This window comes from Accipiter gentilis, chromosome 10 (genome assembly GCF_929443795.1).
Source record: "Accipiter gentilis chromosome 10, bAccGen1.1, whole genome shotgun sequence".
Taxonomy (NCBI): domain Eukaryota; kingdom Metazoa; phylum Chordata; class Aves; order Accipitriformes; family Accipitridae; genus Astur; species Astur gentilis.
In genome coordinates this window covers 8,879,622-8,899,855 of record NC_064889.1, presented here as the reverse complement: position 1 = coordinate 8,899,855, position 20,234 = coordinate 8,879,622, and the positions used below count along the sequence as shown (strand labels likewise).

Here is a 20,234-nt window from a genome sequence, read left to right as displayed (position 1 = left end):
ACTAAGACAGGACAAATTGTTTGTCCCAGGTGCTCAGTGCCACTTAGCCCATACTCACCATTCAGCAGCACAGAGAAAGCAAAACAAAGAAGAACCCCAAAGAGAGAGGGTTTTTCTCTTGAAGGAAGCTAGGGAGGATTAGGAAGGACAGGGACTGTTACTCAAACTGTGGCCAAATATTTAAATACCCTGACCTAGCGGTTAGCAAGGTATCAGCACAGCCTAGAAGTTAAAACCACCCGTCCCCATCTCACTGCGGACTTGTGCCCCAAGCTTTACCCACTCCTGGAGCCAAATACAGTCAGTGTTTCATGCTGGGTAGAGTGCTCAACTTTGTTGCACAGAAATTAGATCCATTTTCATTAAATGCATAGTTTTTCTTTTGTCATTCTATTAGTGTTATCATCATTAGTTTCTTTTTTTCTGTTCTATTAAACCGTTCTTATCTCAACCCACAAGTTTTACGTCTTTTCCCGATTTTCTCCCCCATCCCACTGGGAGGGGAGGGAGGGAGGGAGCGGCTGCGTGCTGCTTAGTTGCTGGCTGGGGTTAAACCACGACGCTTCCTTTGCCCATCTGTCTGATTTACAAGTTTTCAAAGCAGGCTTCCAATGTCTGATTCTCACAATTATTAATATGCAGAATTTTCTTTTAAATGAGCATCCTTTAATAGTTTATTTATATTCTGAATAACCTTTGTACCAACAAGTACACACACATACCAATTCAATTAGGAGGCAAAAAAGGCACTGTCCACAAACAAATGCTTGCCATACCTCTCCAGCCCTATTCAAGTATGCAGCTACCTCAAAGTGAGCTTTGGAAAGACAGCCTCGTCTGTCTGTATGTCGCTTCCCCCCCCCCCCTTCAAAGGATGACCTCCTAAACACGTAACTTCCATTAATAATTCTACCTCAAACAGCATTGTAGAAGAGCAAAAGATTAACATCTACATACTTTGCCTCTAGTCACAGATAACATGTACAGTCACTAACTGAACTGCAAACCACCTATGCCAGTGAGCATACATTACTGATCAGCTAGCTATAAACATGGCAGGCTTTGGTGGAATGTGGTTTGCAAACATGGGTTGAATAGACCATTACAATATGAAAAGCCAAGCCAGCACAGGGTTTGTGGTGCTGCTGTGTAATAGTCAGTTGTGGTCTACATAATCTGAAACATTTCCCCGCTCTGAGATTGCTCTCACACTTTCATCACCAACCACAGAAAAAACTGCATTTAATTATAACTTGTGAATAATAAAAAGCATCTGCATTAGTGTGATATGTTACCCATTTTGCCAATGTTATTTGAAAACAGGAGCAGATGTCTCTGTATTTAATATGTCTTTTTTTCTGTGGGTACCCCATTTGGCATCAGCCTTTTAAATCCAATAGCCTGTACAACCTAATACCACATAATATCAAAATTATGAATAACATGCAACAAGATCTTGGTTTCTGGCTGTTACATTTGCTTTCATATCCAATAACAGAACACCACTGGCTCACAATTTGACCAACTATACAAGCTACTCTTCAGTTTGTGATTTTTTCACTGAATATTCCCTGTTCATACTTAAACTACACATTCATGTAGCTTTACCACAGACATAAAATGAGAACAGTTACACATAGAGATACTCTTCTGGTCTGACCAGTAAAATTTTTTTGCAGTAAAGTTTGCTTATTATAAAACTAATAGTCCTTTGTTATCAGACAAGTCAGGTTTCATTTGTCTAGACTATTTCTTAATCATTTCTGGTGGTTCAGTAAGCCTTTTTTTTAAAAAGCCAAAGATACTCATGCAGGCAACAACTAAAATCTATTAGTCTGCAAGCAACTCAACTCACCACTAACATAAGAAATATTTCATTATGCAGAAATAGAAACTGATACAATAGTGGCAAGTGTTAACCTGTTGCAGAGAGAACTTTCTGGCTGCCAAACTCCATTGCAGCAAGAATTGTTTCAGATAAAATGATGCCTTAAATGACTGAAGGCAATGTAAAGTAATTTCACACCCCTTAATCTTCACAGTGAGGGAGTTCTAGACACAGCACAAGAAGGTTTAATCTAGCAAGTTAAGTAAGAACATAATAATAAAACTAACCAAAAGGTAACAACATAATGTCTTATTCTGATGTACAAATTCATCAATACTACTTAGTTATGACAAAATTGTGAGGCAGGAATTTTCAGTAGTAAATCAGGTTATGCCCTTTTATTTTTAACATCTCTGTTTTCTTACCTTGAGAAAGATGGGGGCTACAGACTAATCTTTAGAGAAGATGACATGTGATTAATGGCATCATCTACTCAGTGAAACCTTCTACGAAAGACCGAATAAATTGAAGCCACTTCGTTTAAGGAATGGAAAACATAGGGCTCAATAATGAGTCTTCCGAACAGTTTACATAAATAAATACAAAGAGCTGTTCATTTTATCTTTGCAGCAAATTGTTCTCCATGTCTATGGAGCCAACCCAGAAGTAACTGGATTTAAATCTAATCAGAGGTGATCCAAATTAGCTAGTAGGAAAAACTACTTAGTGGAAAGGCAGACAAACCACGGGAACAGATTGCCCGAGGAGATCCTGGCACCATGGAAGCTGAGCCCAAACCTCTACCAGGAACAAGCAAGGTGTAACTGATCCTTCCCCGGGGCAGAGGAGCTGAAGTACAGGGCTCACAGGTCACTTCCCCTCCTTTGGTCCTGCCATTTCCAAGTTACTTTGTAGCCAGTAATGAATTCTATCACAGCCCTAGGGTATAGCCAAGAAATTACAGGTACCTACAGCAGACAGCTGAAGTATTCCAGAACATCTCGAAAACACCACATATTCAGAGATTCCTGACACTAGGTCCCTCCTCCTCTCCCTTTAAAAATTACCCATTAAACAGCACACATTCTAAAGGGAAGAGTTTGAGCCTGCACTGGGGAACACGTGAAATGCATACTGAATTTTCCTTGCCAAATTAAGTCATGAAAGTAATTTCTTTAATAGAATTGCATAGCCTGCAAAAGGGAGAGATCAACTAACCCATTGAATGTACTTTCCCATAGTTCATGATTTATTCTTTCTCTAGGTGACCTAGTAACATTCATTCTAACTATAAATGCACCATCAAAATATTTCTGTCTACTGCATGTTAATCAACAACCAAATATTTTGCTCTACAAGTTCAATCTATTTTCCCCCTTTATTTCACCCCATAATTCTAGCCCTTTCTTTCTTTCCTATACATTTTTCAGTTACTTGGCAGGACAAGGTTTCTAAGTGGAAGCAATACATTTCACTAGGTACAGCTGTACAGTAAGCAACGTAAAGAAAAGTAAGATAAGCTTTCAGGTGTGCAAGTGCTTGCAATTTCTACATCTACACTGACTCCTACTGTGAGAGACTGAAAGAGTTAATGTCTCAAACATTGTGGTGGGGCAAGTTCTGCTTAAAGACAAACCCTGCACAGCAAGGAACCAAGGTGAAAAGCCCATCAGCTCAGACAGCAGCAACAGGAGGGGGAGGGTGTGCTGGGGGGTGCGCAGCTCCCTGTTCCGATACAAAGATCAAACAATGGCCGGGTCTGCAGGGAAAGAGAAGTTACTCCCCAGGCGACCCCCAAGCCCAAAAGCTCACAAACTGCTCATTAACCTGACAAGTTTGGGTGCCCACCTGGAGAGGGGCAAGGATGATAAAAGGACACAAACTGAAGCCCCGGGTGCGCAAGCACAACGGGACTGGACCCCTCGGCTGACTGAACCAACGCTGGACCCAGGACCGGTGAAATCTCTCCGTCATCTTCTCTCTTTCCTTTTCCTTTTCCACAGTCCCTACACCTCATCCCTTTAAGACATAAAACTGTTGACCAAGTCCGAGACTAAGAGCCGATCCAGCCGCCCCTGGGCCCTTCTCTGAGGAGGAGTCTAGAAACCAAGGGGGTCTGCTCTGAACCTCGTGACTCGACGGGAGGGATCTCCTTATTCCCTGAATCGATGTGTACGGTCACCCTGGGTTACAAGGTTTACAGAAGTAATCTCATGCCAATTCCTGTTGTGAGAAACTCTGCCACCTACTATTAGGCCTCCCCAGTTCAGTTTACTTTTGTCATGAATAAAATCTTTAACTGGTCATTTGATGTCGTTTCACCTTAATTTAGCCCGAGGGAATTTTGAATTAAACACGACTCCCTGGTCTGTCCAGTCTGGGTCATGACACCTATCAAGTTGCTATCAAAGATTTTTTAAATCAGAAATTTTCTTCCTAGCGACTGTGAAGTACCAAATATCTTCAAACCTGTCACCTTTCTAACAGTGAGTGGCAAACTGAATTGAGGCTAGATTTTTAGAAGGGTACTTGCAGGGTCACTCTTCTCCCTTTACATATCAGCACTCTGCATCCCTTTCTGTTCTTTTCCCCCAGTTTTCTTGTATTTTGCTAGTTTGCTACTTTCATAAACAGGAGCTGCATTACATTCAGGTTTTATTCTGACAGTCGTCTTTTTCAAATTAGGTTGTTTCTAAAGCAGTCTGTTGGGTTTTCTTTTTTTTTTTTCCCCTCCCAAAACATCATTCATATGTAGAATAAATGTATGAGGTTAGTGTGTACAAAGTATATAAAACTAAAATTTCAGAAAGGAAGTACTTTATTCACCTAAATTGAACCTGGCTGAACAGACAAAAAAGCCAGAAAAACACCCTTATTTTAAGTGGTCACAAATGATCTAATTTAATCAGAATCTGTTAGAAGGTCAGAACTACTCAATATTGGGATTGTTTGTTTAGAAATAATATAAGAGAAAAACATCAATGCCAGCCCAAAGTCTGTTTCAGGCACAGTTAAGCAGATAAGAGAATTCCCAAAAATCTTAATGAAAATACCAAAAATCTTAACGAAAATACCACTGTGGTCAGGCAGTCTATGGAACTATGTAATTTCAATTTTATTTTTTTAATTTTTCTAAGACATACTAAGAATCTCTGTTTCTTTGCAAAAGAAAGAAACAGGGGGTTTTCCTCCCTGTTTCTTTGGGGTTTGTTTGTTTATAAATTGGTTTGTTGTACAAGATCTGTAAGATAATACTTGTGATTTGACTTAGTTTTTGAACACCAAACAGAGCAAGCTAATAAAATTATTAAGACAGCAAAAGTCAACACAGAAAAGAGGGAGATGTTTATCCACATGGCAAACAAGAAAACAATTTCTAATTCATCTGTTTTCCTTCATTTTCTCCAGGTCCATGCAATATGTACCATATTTGCTTCCTTGGGTTAACTAACCCAGTTAAGACGGACAATTAAAAACATATCACCAAAATTTTTTCTCAAAGGAACTGTGTACAACTTCCATGGACGTAAATGCTAACTAGGCATTTGTTCTGTTCTGCATACAAGACCTTCATACTGATTCCATACAGAGCTAAATAAACGCACATGGAATATTTAAGACCATGGAATTTAATCCTAAATGCAGAACTAAAAATCCATAACTAGCATTCAAAGTAACCATAAATTATAGAGGAACTACAATGCAATTAATTTTTATTTTAACTATTTCACACACACATTTTACTTATCTTTAAGCATAAGTATGAAGATTACACAGTTACAAAAACTCTGTAGAAGATGGGTAATACATTGAATTAAACTGAAAGCAGAATACTTTAAAACACTATGTCTCTTGCTTCCTTAATTACATCCACTATTTTTTATGTTCTGAAAAAAAAAAAAAATCTAACTTTATATTCTTTACTTGATTACTTCCAAATTTTACGGATTTCAGAAATTTAAAGTTAGCCTATAGAATTTTAACACACTTAGTAGCTTTTAGGCAGACTAATTCACCATTAAATCACTGCCTAATACAATAGTTGTCATTCCTGTAGCTTTAGACTTATGACACGCATTGCGTCTTTCCTCACTTCTACTATATTACAACCTTAGATCTTACTGAATTAAACATGCTACCAGTAGGTTAACACAGACTACATTTTAAATAGAAAAACAATTTCTCTTGAATTCACATAATTCAGCAATCACTCTGATCCCAAATCAAAAATTCCTGCAAAAACTAAGAGTCCACAAGCTATTGAAATACATTGCAAATTTCTAGTACCACCTCTGTCAGAATTTCAAAATAAGATCTGCATCTTGGGATTTCAGCAGCAGTTGTTGAAACTATACTATGCAAGAATGTCCCTGAAGAGGAAGTATCACTTGAACTGAAAGCCACAAATATTTCAAACATAACTAGTTGTGCGTGAAGACAAGGCCTGACAAAAACTTATTTTAAATACTGTAGGATACGTCATCCTATTAAACTTCAGTTACATACAAATGAACTGTTCAGAAAAGTAGCAAAAAGTGGATAAATCAGAGGCCCATTTAACACAGTATTATATTTCTGACTGTGTGAAAGAAGCAAAGGTTTAGGAAACTGTAAGAACCAGGACATGTTCAGAGACACCCATGGACCCTCTGTTTCCAGCTAATCAGCAATTTAAGGGCCTCCTTTAGCTAATCACCATATTCAAATTGTTTCTCATACCCATTACTGGACTTTATCTCCATGAATACAATTAATCTCTTTTTTAGAATATTTCTAATCTTGGTTTCCAAAAGATTATGCATTTTACATTGAAAAAGTGCTTCCTTTCCTCTGGTTAAACATGCAACCTGACAATTTCACTGTGTTTCCCAAATTTTTTCAGTATGATAAATGAAGAATGATCATTCTGTATTCTCCTTAACCACATCATGATGTTTGATTTGAAATCACTGACACAATACAATTCCAGGATCTCCCTCTGAAATTCAGCGGTCCTGATCTGTTCAGTCTCTTTTTGTATGGAAAACAGGCCAGAGTTCAGGCTGTCCTCATTCTCAGCACCTTTTCCACTCCTACATTTTGACATGGGTGTGCAATGATGCATACAGTACTCCAAAGGAGAATTAATGATGGACTTTCACAGTAGTAATGATCATAATGCTTGGTGACAGTACATACCTTTTAACCAACCATGTATTTACGTAAGCTGCTATCGCCACAGCCAATGTTACCAAGTATTTTGCAGATACTGAGCATGTTATAGCAGTCCAAATTCAAAACTGAAATGGGATACAAGACAATGGCAAGCTTTAAACCTGAAGATACCTAAACAAAATCAGACATTCCTGGGTTTTTTTCCAATTTCAGTTTAGATACAATAATGTTATATTTCATAGATTTCGTTTCTAACATGTTATCCAGTAATTCTTTTTCCTGGTTAAATGCCCTGAATTTAAGTGTATTCATGGACAAATTAACTACATCATATTCCTAATTATACATCTGAAAGGAACGTAACAGGTATGAATGTATGTTTTGCAAAGCTTTACAATATTATTTTCACCCAAAGAAACTGTGTCCAGAAGAACATTTTATCACCTGCTCAGAAAAATGCTACCAATGGTATTCACAGGAAAGTCACGTTCATGTGCTAGATGCAAAGTGGAATTAACAGAAGCCAGCATGCCTTTTTTATGTTAAACTACTACTATCGTATTTGTCCTGTGCTTCCCAGAGCAGAGAGCCCTAATTCTATTAATATTCCTCAACATTATTCAGGCTTGAGGCATTTTTTCATTGTCTCTTCCATGGTTGTTGTTCTCATTATGCCACATGATAACTCATTCTATGACACCAAATTGTCACCATTATTAAAGGAGTGTCAAGGCACTTGGAAAACATGACCTCTTCTTATTTATTCCATTACCTCAGTGTCACAACTCCTTTATTTTATAGTTCTGACTGACTGAAGATTTCGCTAAGGCAAAGCCTGTCACAAAAGATGTGCATGCAGCTTTTACCACAGCCAGGTTCAGCCCAACTAAGGATTCAAAAAGCCACTGTAATAGTGTACTGTTATTATTAAAAATGTGTACATCATATCTGGGATGAGATGAACACAGTATTCTTCATGAACATTCACCATCTCATATAACTGATCAATGATCAAACCCACAAAGTAAGAGCTAGTCTTTGCCCTCTTAAAATTTCAAGAGCATAAAAACAAAAGCAGGCGGACTTAGACTAGACCTGAACTGCAGTTCAGAGCAGAGGATGCCAAATTTTGAATGGGTTGAGGAAATTATAGTTAGATTTTAGAACCTGTTCAAGTGTAACATTATCATATTTCCCTGCCAGTGTTGTAAACACATCTATGGAACTGGTTTAATTCTTTCACCAGTCTAAGCATCTTAAGGGAATATTCTTCCAGCATTAGCTCAGCTGATTTCCAATAAAGGCCATACCCATATAGCCATGACAATTTCCCAGCAGAAGGTCTTTACAGTCCATTTTATAGACGTTCATTTGCAACAACCATATTTTTTATGCCTCTTACAAGAAACATGTGGAACATTGGTGGTTTGATAAAGAACAATCTACCGAAAAGCCCCTAAAAATTGCAGATAACAACTTCTCAGATCTCTCAAGGCTAGCAGAAAAATGGAGCAGAGGCCAAACAAAACATCATGACGCAATGTGTACATGTCTGCCTGGTTAGTATGCTCTGCTATTTTAATCCTTTAGTGCATTTAGCAAGTCTTTAATCAGAGTAGTAGTAAACCGTTTGAATTTTACAGTACATGGTAAGTGTAAATATTACCAGCTTAAACGATTTGGGTTTCCGTTCTTTGTATAAAAACTCTGTCTGAACATCTGTGCCTGCGAAGATTAAAGGGCTAAAAAGCCTGGAAATAGAAGACCTTTGTATTCACAAATCACTGAAGGGAGTTACAACGCCTGGAAAGCTTAACTGCCCCTTCAACCAACTTTGACCACATCTGAAGAAACTTTAACATTATTTAAATAGTCTAGAAAGTAAACAGATCTGAAAAAAGTTCAGAACAGTTTTTGTGCCAACAGAGCTTGAAGCTTCCTCCAAGTTTGGCAAATTTTTTTCACACCAAGACCACCTCCATTGCACTCTGTGAGCCTAGGGTTTTAAGGCAGAGGGTTTTTTCCATTTTTCTGTGGGACCATTAAGTACTTCCAAATAAATAGATGGCTCACTCCTGACCTCAACTTCTACCAGTTCTATATAATCACTCCTTATCTGCAGGAGAATTGCTTCTGATTTCACAGTAAGGTAAAGATGATAAGCGTCAGGCCCTTACTATATCACAAATTAGGCTTCCTTATTTTAATAAACTATTTCCTCACCACTGACTATCACGTGACCTACGTCAATCAGGTTGTACTACCCTAGGCCTCTTCCAGGTCAATCGTCTTCAGCTGTGACAAAGGTGTTGCCATTCTATCATATTTCTACACTTGAAAAAAATTCTTTGGGATCCACATGTGGTGGAAACATGGACTTTATTTACTCAGTAATTGTCATAACACTTCTCAAGATCTCCCTCTCAGTGAGTCATCTACCCATCTCTCCAGAAGCAGAGAGGACAAGCTGTCATAAAATAGAAAGCAACATTCCCTAACAGAAGAACTCATCTGTGAATCCACAAAGCTTCTCATCTCTATCATTGCTCTGATCCAAAGCCTGGGACAGAACTAGCATGCAATACTGCTCTGAAGGAAGATGAGAAGCTTATCTATGACCTTGTAAGTTCACCTGCTCTGGAATCCAACTGGAACAAAGATCCTTTCATTTTTTCCAGAGAAACACAGAACAAGCTTTAAGCCCCTCATGCTCCGAGCTTAAAGAAGTCAGTATTTTTTAATTAAAAAAAATAAAATAAAATAAAAAATTCAGAGGTCCATGATAAAGCAAGTTAAAAATAACAAAACCATTGGCTTTGATTTTTCAAAGAGTATATTTGTATAAAATAATGTATCCTTATCCTGTCTACTTCCCCCAAACAAAGAAGAATTTCCTAACCATTTTAATCCACAACAGCAAGGACAGGGAATTAGTAACAACGCAGAGATAGCAAGAAAATTCTTTCAGCTGTTGTTCTAAATATTCTGTTGCATTAAAAAGCTAATGTTAAAGAAAAAGTCTTGGCATAGACTAACTCATCTCTCCTGTTTCCTAAAGATCCCTGTAATTAGAATAGCAACGTCATTAGCTAGAAAAGCTCTATTTTTACCAAATTTTCAATGAATGCAACAGCATGTATATCTATACAGCTAAAGTCAAGCTACTGTGCTGAAGGCAAGTGGATATACTGACCAGTGGAAAACTGCAATAGGAATATGGACTGCATTTCAGTTGGTAGTCTTTTATGGAACTGATGTGTATGAAAACACAACAATCTTGGACAGCAGTTACCTTATAAAAAAAAATTACAAGAAAAAAAAAAAGTGTGACAGCTGCAAACACTTGTTGCAAGGAACACAGCGACAGCAGCTGTATGCAGATATGTGGTGACTAAGGTGCTCTAGTAAAATTTAGTTGAGTGTATGCAGCCCAGCAGGATAGAACCACAGTAACTCTGTAATAGGCCTGCTAGCAAAAGCTGAGTTCCAGCTCAACAAGTCCTGACAAGTTACAGATTTCACTCACTGTTGACCTGAGGGCAGAGCTTCACCCTACCTGGACTGCAAGGAAGAACATAGCCTTCCATTACATGCCTCTGCTTCTCAGGACATGTAAAAGCAAGGTGGTGACCAGGTGTGGTGGCCATCCCGTGGTACTCCTTAGAACTATCAGGCATTAGCCCTGATGTCTTGGCCAAAAGCCAAGCTTAGATATTAACTGCTTTGCCTAATTCCAATTTTCCCCAGTATTTCAAGGATATAGTGCTTCATGCTTCACCTTTTACTCTATTATGGTGTGTTCAGATGTATTAGGCAGCTGTATCTTTTTCAGTTAACAGAATACTGACTTTTAGGGCGTACAGTAGGGTAAAAGAACAATGGAGATGAAGAAACATTGCCATTCACTGTCATTATTACAATATAAATTAAGGTGTAGGATCACATTTATATACAGAGTTTCCTATATGAATCCTAAAACCGATATAGTCGGATTTAGTAACCAAATTCTTATCACTTGAAATAGTACTCCTGAAGTTACCACCCTCTCTGTACACTACACCTTCACACTTAAGCATCCTCCTTCTATAGCCCAGAAGAAGGAATCATTCCTAGCATCTTAAGCCATGTGCTGGAGCAAGCAAGCAAGACTGCCAGGGAAAGCAAAAATGGAAAGACAGGAAGATGAAAAGAGATCAGGGGCCTACTTCTTGATTTTTTCGAAGACTGAGGAGAGCAAGACCAAAACTAATCTCCTTGCTCTTGCCCCTCAAAGTAGGTAGCCCAATTAATCTAAGAATATGCCAGAATTCCCTTAAGTATTAGCATTTCATTACTTGACATATAAAAACATTCCGTTCCTAGAACAAACTTCGGGGAGGTACACGACTGCCCAGAAAACAGTCTATCCTACAGCAAACAAATGTAGATGTTAAGTGATTTTAAAACTCTAGATAAGGGCATGGGTTCAGGCAAGCGAGGGAGACACAGTATTTTTAATCATCTTGTCCTAGAGCAAATCGGAAGTGCATAGATCCCCGCGGTCAATCCACAGTGACTGATTAATTTGTTTTAAAGAACTTCTGATAAGCTCCTAATTCAATTTCACGTATTCTGCCAATGCAATCAACACAATGCTATTATGTGGTAGATTTAAGAAGAAAAACGAAAACAGAGGTAACTCAGAAATTACTCCTCCTAGAGGTAAGGAAAACTTCTGTGTCTACTGAAAAGAAACACACACACCCACACACACCCCCAATCAAACCAGAAAAATCTCACTCTCTCCAAAAGCCAGTATACTACAGATAGGAAAGCTGTCCTGAAGTAAATGTGAACTGTAGAAATTCCCTTTTATAAACAGAACTACTCTTTGAGTAACGATGGGTTTTAGCCATTACACTGCATTGCTACTCGGGCAAAATTTCCACAACTGAACTGCTCTAACAGCTCACCATGACCAAATGAGGGATCTTGGCCACCTTTCCCTTCCCCCTGTTCCCCTCTCTTCCCTCAGCTTCTGCTCCTGATCCTGTTCCTTAATTCTCCTCATTTAGCAGCGATGACCCTTCTAAAAGCACATTCAAATCCAACACAAGAGAGAGGGGGACAAAAAAACCCACAAAAAACCCCAACAGACATCTGAAACCATATTCATCTCCAAATTGTGGGGAGTATAGCGACATTCACTTCATAGATAGCTGTTTTTCATAGAGACATTGTCTGTCTGACAGCAAGAGATAACACCCCGTTTATTTCTTCTTTAATTTAGAGCCAGCATAAAACAACACTAAGCCCAAACAGGCTCAAAATTCTTCAACAATATCCTGATACTTCTTCCATATATTGAAAATTAGTTTGTTAATATACTGTACCTCCGTTGGAGTCAACACTAATCTACAGCTGAGTGACAAAAAGATCCACATAAATTCAAAGCAATTTGAATTGCTTCATTGCTATTATTTAATGCTGTAACATAAGCAAGATATTAAAACAAACCAATATTTACATCAGAAATTTTATTTGGACAAACTTTACTACTATTTACATTACCAATTTTACTAAAATAAACAAGGCACAAATATAACTACAGCTTGCTTTCTTAACACAGCAACATACAATTAATTAAAAATCTACTCAGGAATGATTTCTGAAAAATTGGGAATACAGACTTCCGCGGTTGTCTGGGAGAAGGACTGTTATGTTTCATAGTTTAACCTTCTGTTCATCACAGCATGACACTTATCAGATAAGGTTAAATAATATTTATTCAATAAAATAAGCATAGGGATGGAAAACAGAGAGCTTAACTGCATGATGAGCAGCAGAAGGGCTGTTCATATGTCCAGTAGTGATGGACAAGGAAAATTAATTGTTCAAATATTAAGAAAGATTTCAGTTTAACCAGTTTCAGACAGCTTGGTTAATTTTTAAACACAAGTGGCAATTATTTGGTTTCACATAACATTTCTTACTTTTTTGTTAATATTGACGAGTATTTTGGCCTTATGGAGGAGTACACTTGATACTTAGAAATTATATACTATGAATGACAAGTAAGTTAGGTGATAAAAAACCCAACCTCCAAGAAGCTACCGACCAACACTACAACCCCTGTCTTCAGCACGAAACCATAAAAGTCTTTTGCATGGGAATTTTTATTTCTATCTAATGAACATACCACATTTAATGTATTTCTATTATTGTCCAAACCTGTGCTATTTACAGAAATAAGATTAACAAACAGAGAAGTACCAAAAGTCTGGATGTAGGAAGATGTAAAGATGTTCTTTGTTTTCAGGTTTTGTGCACTTCTGACAGGAGAGACAGCATCGCTTGAAGTAAATAAGCACAAAAGCTAATTCTATATAAAAATCAGGTAGCCAGGTATTTCTGAAACTAGTAATTCTGTATTTGTCAATTCTGACTTTGTATGACAGACAAGCTTCCGAGACTTTAATTCCAAAATTATAAAATCTAAAAGAAGAAACATTGCCCAGTCAAATGTTTTCCCAAAAAGAAGTATCTTCTTACTAGCTAGCGTTCAAAATATTTCTACTTTAATAGCCAAGCTTAAGTTTCCCAGAGAAACAAAAGAAGGAGAACTGAAATGGAATAGTAGTATTACATTTAGTCTGGGGATGGCAGTGGGGGGCACTCCTGAAGCAGAAGAGTTACAGAATAAACTGCAAATGAGAAAAAAAGAAAAACTTCCCCATTTGGTCCTGTTATCCCCCCAAGTCTTAATTCCACTATCTGCACTTCCCTACTATGGAAGTAATTTGGCTCATTCTTCTATCTAACAGTGCCTAGGCTGTCATGCCAGAAACAGATTTTTGTGTGTCTGAGGAAAGCAACCTGTTGAGCTCTGCTATTCCAGATTTTGTTAATGAAATTTCCCCTAAAAAATGGTTTTCTTAAGCTTGCTGCTTGATAAGATAAACTTCTTTCTTCATGTTAAAGTCCTAAACATATGCCACTAAGTCAAGAGTAGCTAAATAGTACTTTAAGTAGTTCTAACATACTGAAGCCAAATAAAAATTCTTACACGAGCTAGGAAACTACAAACTGATTTTTTTTTTTTCAAAAATCTACATTATGTCAGCCTCTCTGAAACTAGTATGACATTAAACACGGATTCACAAAAAAAAAAAAAGAAACAAAGGATGAAAATCTAACAAGATTTTAAAATAAACAGAAAATAGTTTTTTCCTGATGTTTTTAAGTGTTTTCAAGTCCTAAAAAACCCAAGATCTCAGCTTAACTGTGGGTGTCCAAAGGCAGTTACAACTGGATTTCCATCAACTGCTTTGGGGATCACCCTGGGTTTTATTTCATTTTCCGAAAAGTTTTAGTCTAAGAAAAAAATCTAGACTATGTGGAAATATTTTAATTAATTACTCAGCCAAACACCCAAGTCCAATTCTCTGATTTTATTTCCCTGTCCATAGCTTTCAGAGCAAAAATAACTATATGCAGGGTGCACAAGACAGAATCCAAACACTCTCCAACACTGTACATTCAAGCATCAATCATGCACACATACTTAACTTTAACCTTAAACAATAAGGATTGGGGTGTAACCTAATGTTTTATTAGAATTCAGCTCCAGTTACTCAGTTTCCACATACTGTACCCTCCGAGTATGTATATGAAAGTTACCAAACACCACTGCCTGACTAACCCAGTGGCCTTCTGCGATGGAGTGACTACATCAGCGGACAAGACAAGAGCTTCCGGATGTCGTCTGTCTTGAGTTCTGTAAGGCCTTCGACACGGTCACCCACAACATCTTTCTCTCAAAATTGGAGAGAGATGGATTTCACGGGTGGACTGTTTGGTGCATGAGGAATTGGTTGGATGGTCACGTACAGAGGATAGCGGTCAACAGCTCAATGTCCAGATGGAGATCAGTGACAAGTGGTGTCCCTCAGAGGTCCATATAGGGACCAGTACTGTTTAGTATCTTCATCAATGACATGGTGGAACTGAGTGCACCCTCAGCAAGTTTGCAGACAACACCAAGCTGAGTGGTGCGGTCGACATGCTGGAGGGACAGGATCCCGTCCAGAGGGACCTGGACAAGCTCAAAGAAGTGGGCCCATGGGAACCTCAGGAAGTTCAGCAAGGCCAAGTGCAAGGTCCTGCACATGGGTTGGGGCAACCCCAAGCACAGATACAGGCTGGGCAATGAGTGGATTGAGAGCAGCCCAGAGGAGAAGGACTTGGGGCGTTGGCTGACAAGAAGCTCAACGTGACCCAGCAATGTGCATTTGCAGCCCAGAAGGCCAACCGTATCCTGGGCTACATCAAAAGAAGTGTGGCCAGGTCGATGGAGGTGATTCTCCCCCTCTACTCCGCTCTCATGAGACCCCACCTGGCGTACTGTATTCAGCTCTGGGGCCCCCAACATAAGAAGGACATGGACCTGTTGGAGCGAGTCCAGAGCAGGGCCACAAAAATGATCAGAGGGATGAAGCACCTCTCCTATGAAGAAAGGCTGAGAGAGTTGGGGTTGTTCAGCCTTGAGAAGAGAAAGCTCCAGGGAGAACTTACTGCAGCCTTCCAGTACCTAAAGGGGGCCTATAAGAAAGATGGGGACAAATGTTTTAGCAGGGCCTGTTGTGATAGTACTGGTAGGTAATGGTTTTAAACTAAAAGAGGGTAAATTCAGACTAGATATAAGGAAGAAATTTTTTATGATGAGGGTGGTGGGGCACTGGAACAGGTTGCCCAGAGAGGTGGTAAATGCCCCAACCCTGGAAACATTCAAGGTCAGGTTGGATGGGGCTCTGAGCAACCTGATGTAGTTGAAGATGTCCCTGGTCATTGCAGGGAGGTTGGACTAGATGGCCTTTAAAGGTCCCTTCCAAACCAATCTATTCTATAATTCTATGACCACTTCTCTTATTCACTACACTGTTAAAATGACATATTGCTCCCCAAATCCTTTCCTCGTCCTCTCCCTTTCTTCCCGCAAAACTGACCTCCTCACACATAGAAGGAACTCAGTCAAACAGCAGAGAGATCTGTGCAGAAACACACAGGAGATGCTGGCTGGGGATGCCAGCAAACACATGTCCAGGTTACTGCATAAAGAGAATGGGAACAACTTCCACAGCTACAGAGCTGAGAACTCACACTCACTTAGAAATATGTCTGACTTGGCCTTCAGAGCTACTAACAGGCCCTCTTGTCTGAAGCCGATAGGTGGGTCAGAAGGTTTCTGAAAAGTTGAATAAATACAGACTTCCAGTCTAAACAGAGCTTGGCATGAATAGAATCCTCTCCTGTAGAGCCGAGAATGACAGACAGCCTTGGAGCCTGTATGAGATTGTCACTAGGAAACTTCTGCCTCTTGTTTTCAGTAAAAAGAACAGCTCCAAGGTGGTTACCATGCCTCTTAGTGCCATGCCTTCAGTCCCTTTAACTAGTACAGAAGACACTCCAGACCCACAACATTTCTCATTCAACTGAAAACAAAGAACCTGATTTTATCAAAATTAATTCCGGAGCTTCACAGAATGAAGCAATTGTTTCTCTGACTTACTCTATTTTAGCTAGTAGATTTTTTTTTCCCCTAAGGCCATTTGGAAGCTGGATTGCTGCTTCTCTCCACTGTCAATGTTACAAAAGAATGTCTAATTAGACAGAGTACTGAAAACAGAGCAGCAGCATGACCACCTCAACTGCACAACAAAATAGAAGAGATCTAAAATAGGGGAAAATACAGTGTTGTACTCAGGTTTAGAATAGAGCACTTGGGCAGCTTGAGAAATGCTGCAGACTGGACCATGCCAGTTTCAGCCCGCATCATTACTGACCTCATTTAACTTTACAATTAGGCTGCACAAGGAGTTGAACACGATAGCTATGTTCTTCAGAACTATGACTAATGGATGACTTCAGATTTCTAGTCCATACCTATGGAGCTATTGTCCAAATAATTTTTTTACCCTAAAAACAGTGGCATATGCACATAAAAAAAGGAAATCCCACAAACTTGCCTTTTATCTCCTTTTAAAAGTACAGCTTAAAAATAAATATACATCTTGCATTATTACTTAAAAATCTATAGTAAAAAGCAATTTTTTAAAAAATAGGTTATTTGATACCTTTAATAATTAATTGGTTAAGTCTGAATACCAATTAAGAGACAAGAACAACACCTATATAAGGTCACAGCCTGTAAAGAGATAGAAGAGCACTCAAAGGGTCTTCCCTCAGGTGTCTGGTAGAATCAGCAATAACTAGACATCATTCCTGACAAACATTTGTCCAACACATTCACAGAGACCTCCATCATGGAAATTCTAAATGTTATCCAGTCAATACATTCTATTCTTGTTTATATCTTTACCATGAGAAATTTTTTCTAACATCAAACCTAGTTTCCCTTGTCCCACTTCAAATTTATTTCTTCTCATCTACTCCACCACAGAAAGAAAGAATAGCCTTCTCTTTAGCACTCGCAAGTATTTGAAGATTATATCTGCCTCCCTCACCAGTCTTCTAATCTTTAGACTAAACAACTTGAATTCATTCAAACTTCCCACAGGGGCAAGATTTTAAAACCTCTTGAGGATAATCACTGCTGCCCTCCATTTCTCTCTAAATTGTCCACTACTTTCCTGAAAAGCAGTGCAAAACCCTAAGTATTCCAGCTGAGACCTCACTAATGCTGAGCAGGATGGATGGTGTGCAGGCTGCAAGCCTTCTTAGACATGCCAATGTCTATCATGAGCGAACCATTCACAAGAGCACAACAGGAAAGTTTAGCAGTTTCCAGCCCTGATCTCTAGCAATTTAAATCTAGCAACAGAGTGTGGTTTGGGTCCAAATTCTGTTTCAGACATCTCCATCTCTGTAAAAGAGCTACCTAGGAGCAACTCAATGCTTCTGCTAATCACTCCATGTTTGAGCACTGCTCTCACTCACATGAGCTCTTCTTCCCCCTTGTCTTACATGATGAAAATGCTCCAAAGCTTGAGTAAGCTGACATGGAGCTATTCGTGACCTGTAACACCCGATACAATTACTCAGCTAATTAACCATGATGAGCCTCTTTTAACCAAGTACATCTTTATATTAAAAAAAAAAAAAAAAAAAAAACAACAACAAAAAAAAACAAAACAAAAAACCCACACAGAACAAAAGCCACCTTATTCCCAGAATTTTATTTAGATTGCATTGCTTTATGCATCTTAGTCTGTTTTCTACATTTACCTTTAAGTATACAAAATCTGAACATTTCTACTGCTTACCTTTCTGTGTTCAATTGAAGGCTGTGGGATGACAAACTGAAATCCCAGCACTGCTAGGGAACTGAGAAGTCTGAAAAAGCAAACAGTGAAACAGAAGATGTAATTACCACTAACACAAACCACACATCTACTACCTATTACACGGCTTCAAACTGCAAGAACTTTAGACACTTGAAAACCATTACTAACCAAAGCAGACTCACTAAACTGTATGACATGTTCTTATGACATTCTCTTCACAGCAGGCAATAGAAGGTACATACACATTTGTCTGTCTCTAAAGCAAAAGTGCACCAAGTAGAATCCATTGATAGTATCTCCCATAACTTTATGTTTAAATTAAAATATTTTTGGCAGTGCATATTTTAACACCTCAGCATTTGGTGTCAAACTGACATATGCTTTGCAAGTTTTCTAAAGTGTTATGTAAGAATTCACCCATCTGTGAACTAAGTCTGCTTCTAGCTCTGGCTCCTCATTTTACAGATGAACACTCCACCTCCAGCACACAGGAAACATGCAAAGAATCACCATGATTTTGCAGAAAATAGGTTCTTCACCAACTGCCTAACACTTGTGGAAATTGAATAACCTAATGGGCACAGAAGATGGAAAGTAGTGGACACAGCTCACCAGAGTCTCAGGATAAGCAGCCAAGCATCACCCCAGTCCCCACATCTTCAGTCTGAAAGGAGTCATAATGGGAACCAAGCCCAAACAAACTTTGTCCTGTCAAGCCTCCCCACCATAATGACTCCTAGGAGCCCATTACAAGTTCAGCTCAGTTAGCTCGGTCTTTTGTTTGCTATAATTTGCACTGGGGACTGGTTTGCCCCCTTCTAGCAAGCCCCTTCATCAGAAAACACAGAAAGGTATGAGAAGTAGGATTAAGATATCTTTATTTCTACCAGGAGTTTGACTTTTCAGTCCACAAAGAGTATGCTTCGGACCCTCTATAAAGAGGAAAGCTGTTAATGATTTGCTGAATTTCAATGCAGAAGTAAAACTGATGGATTTGGACACAAAATCCATCTGCAAACTAATGGACCAGACAAAATCCAGCTGTGCTTCCTACTCACAGTTCCTTCCTTTGCTCCCTACACAGTAACCCTTCAAATATTTCTCACTGTTTCAGGTATTTTCAGAGACAGATCTCCTAAACCGAAAGAGGTATTTTTATACTAAGCATTTAATTACCACAGATACAAATATTCTTCTACTGGGAAGAATTTTTTTCTTGAGTGTTCTGTGCTTGTTGTAGCTAACATACTGCAAAAGGAATCATTGGGTAACTATTGATTGCACATGGCCTACCATCACCTCATCACCACAGTCTATGCCCCTCTCTCTCAAAGCAATAAACCATTCAAAGGCAAGAAAAAGTCATTACTTCCTTGCTGCTACATCAATTTACCAAAAAAACCCCAATTAAAACACCTTAAAAGTCCTTTAGAAGGAAGTATTATATTTCACAAAGCTATTTTTTCTGATAAAGCAAAGTACAGAGATGGCTGAAAGCAGAGCCAGTGTAAGGCACTATAAAGAAACTGCAGTTAAGAGTCAAAATGTTCAGTTCAGAGCAAGACCCAATAACACAGTGGTGGATGGAAGCCAAATGCATGAATGAAGAAACTGATTTGCCAATCACACCTGAAATCAAAGGTAGAAATAGAAACAGAACTCAGACCTCTGAACTGCAAAATGACAGCATCAAGTCTGTCTTTAGCTGACCTGCATATCCCTTTTTCAAGTGCTCAGGTGATCTCCCAACTATTCTCAATGAAAACATGACAAGCTTCTAAGCAGGCTGAGTGCAGTCTCTGACAGGTCCAGCCTACACCATCTAAAAATTATATTTAACTTCCTTTTCAGAATCTTCCTACCCACTCCCTGCCCCCTTATGACTTCTGCTCCCTATAATCCCCCAGAGCATGTGAAAGAAGGTTCAAACTGCATAAGGGAATTAGTGCTTTTGTCCTCAACAGAACAGG

At 38.8% G+C, this 20,234-nt stretch overlaps 1 protein-coding gene across 1 annotated transcript in view; it reads right to left on the bottom strand.

Moving 5' to 3' along the window:
* THSD4 (thrombospondin type 1 domain containing 4) overlaps nt 1–20,234 on the bottom strand; it is a 334,799-nt gene that overhangs the window by 291,798 nt on the left and 22,767 nt on the right. Inside the window, exon 3 of the mRNA XM_049812992.1 lies at nt 18,244–18,313. Within this exon, the coding sequence (XP_049668949.1) occupies nt 18,244–18,313 (70 nt within the window). The remainder of the gene's footprint in view (nt 1–18,243; nt 18,314–20,234) is intronic.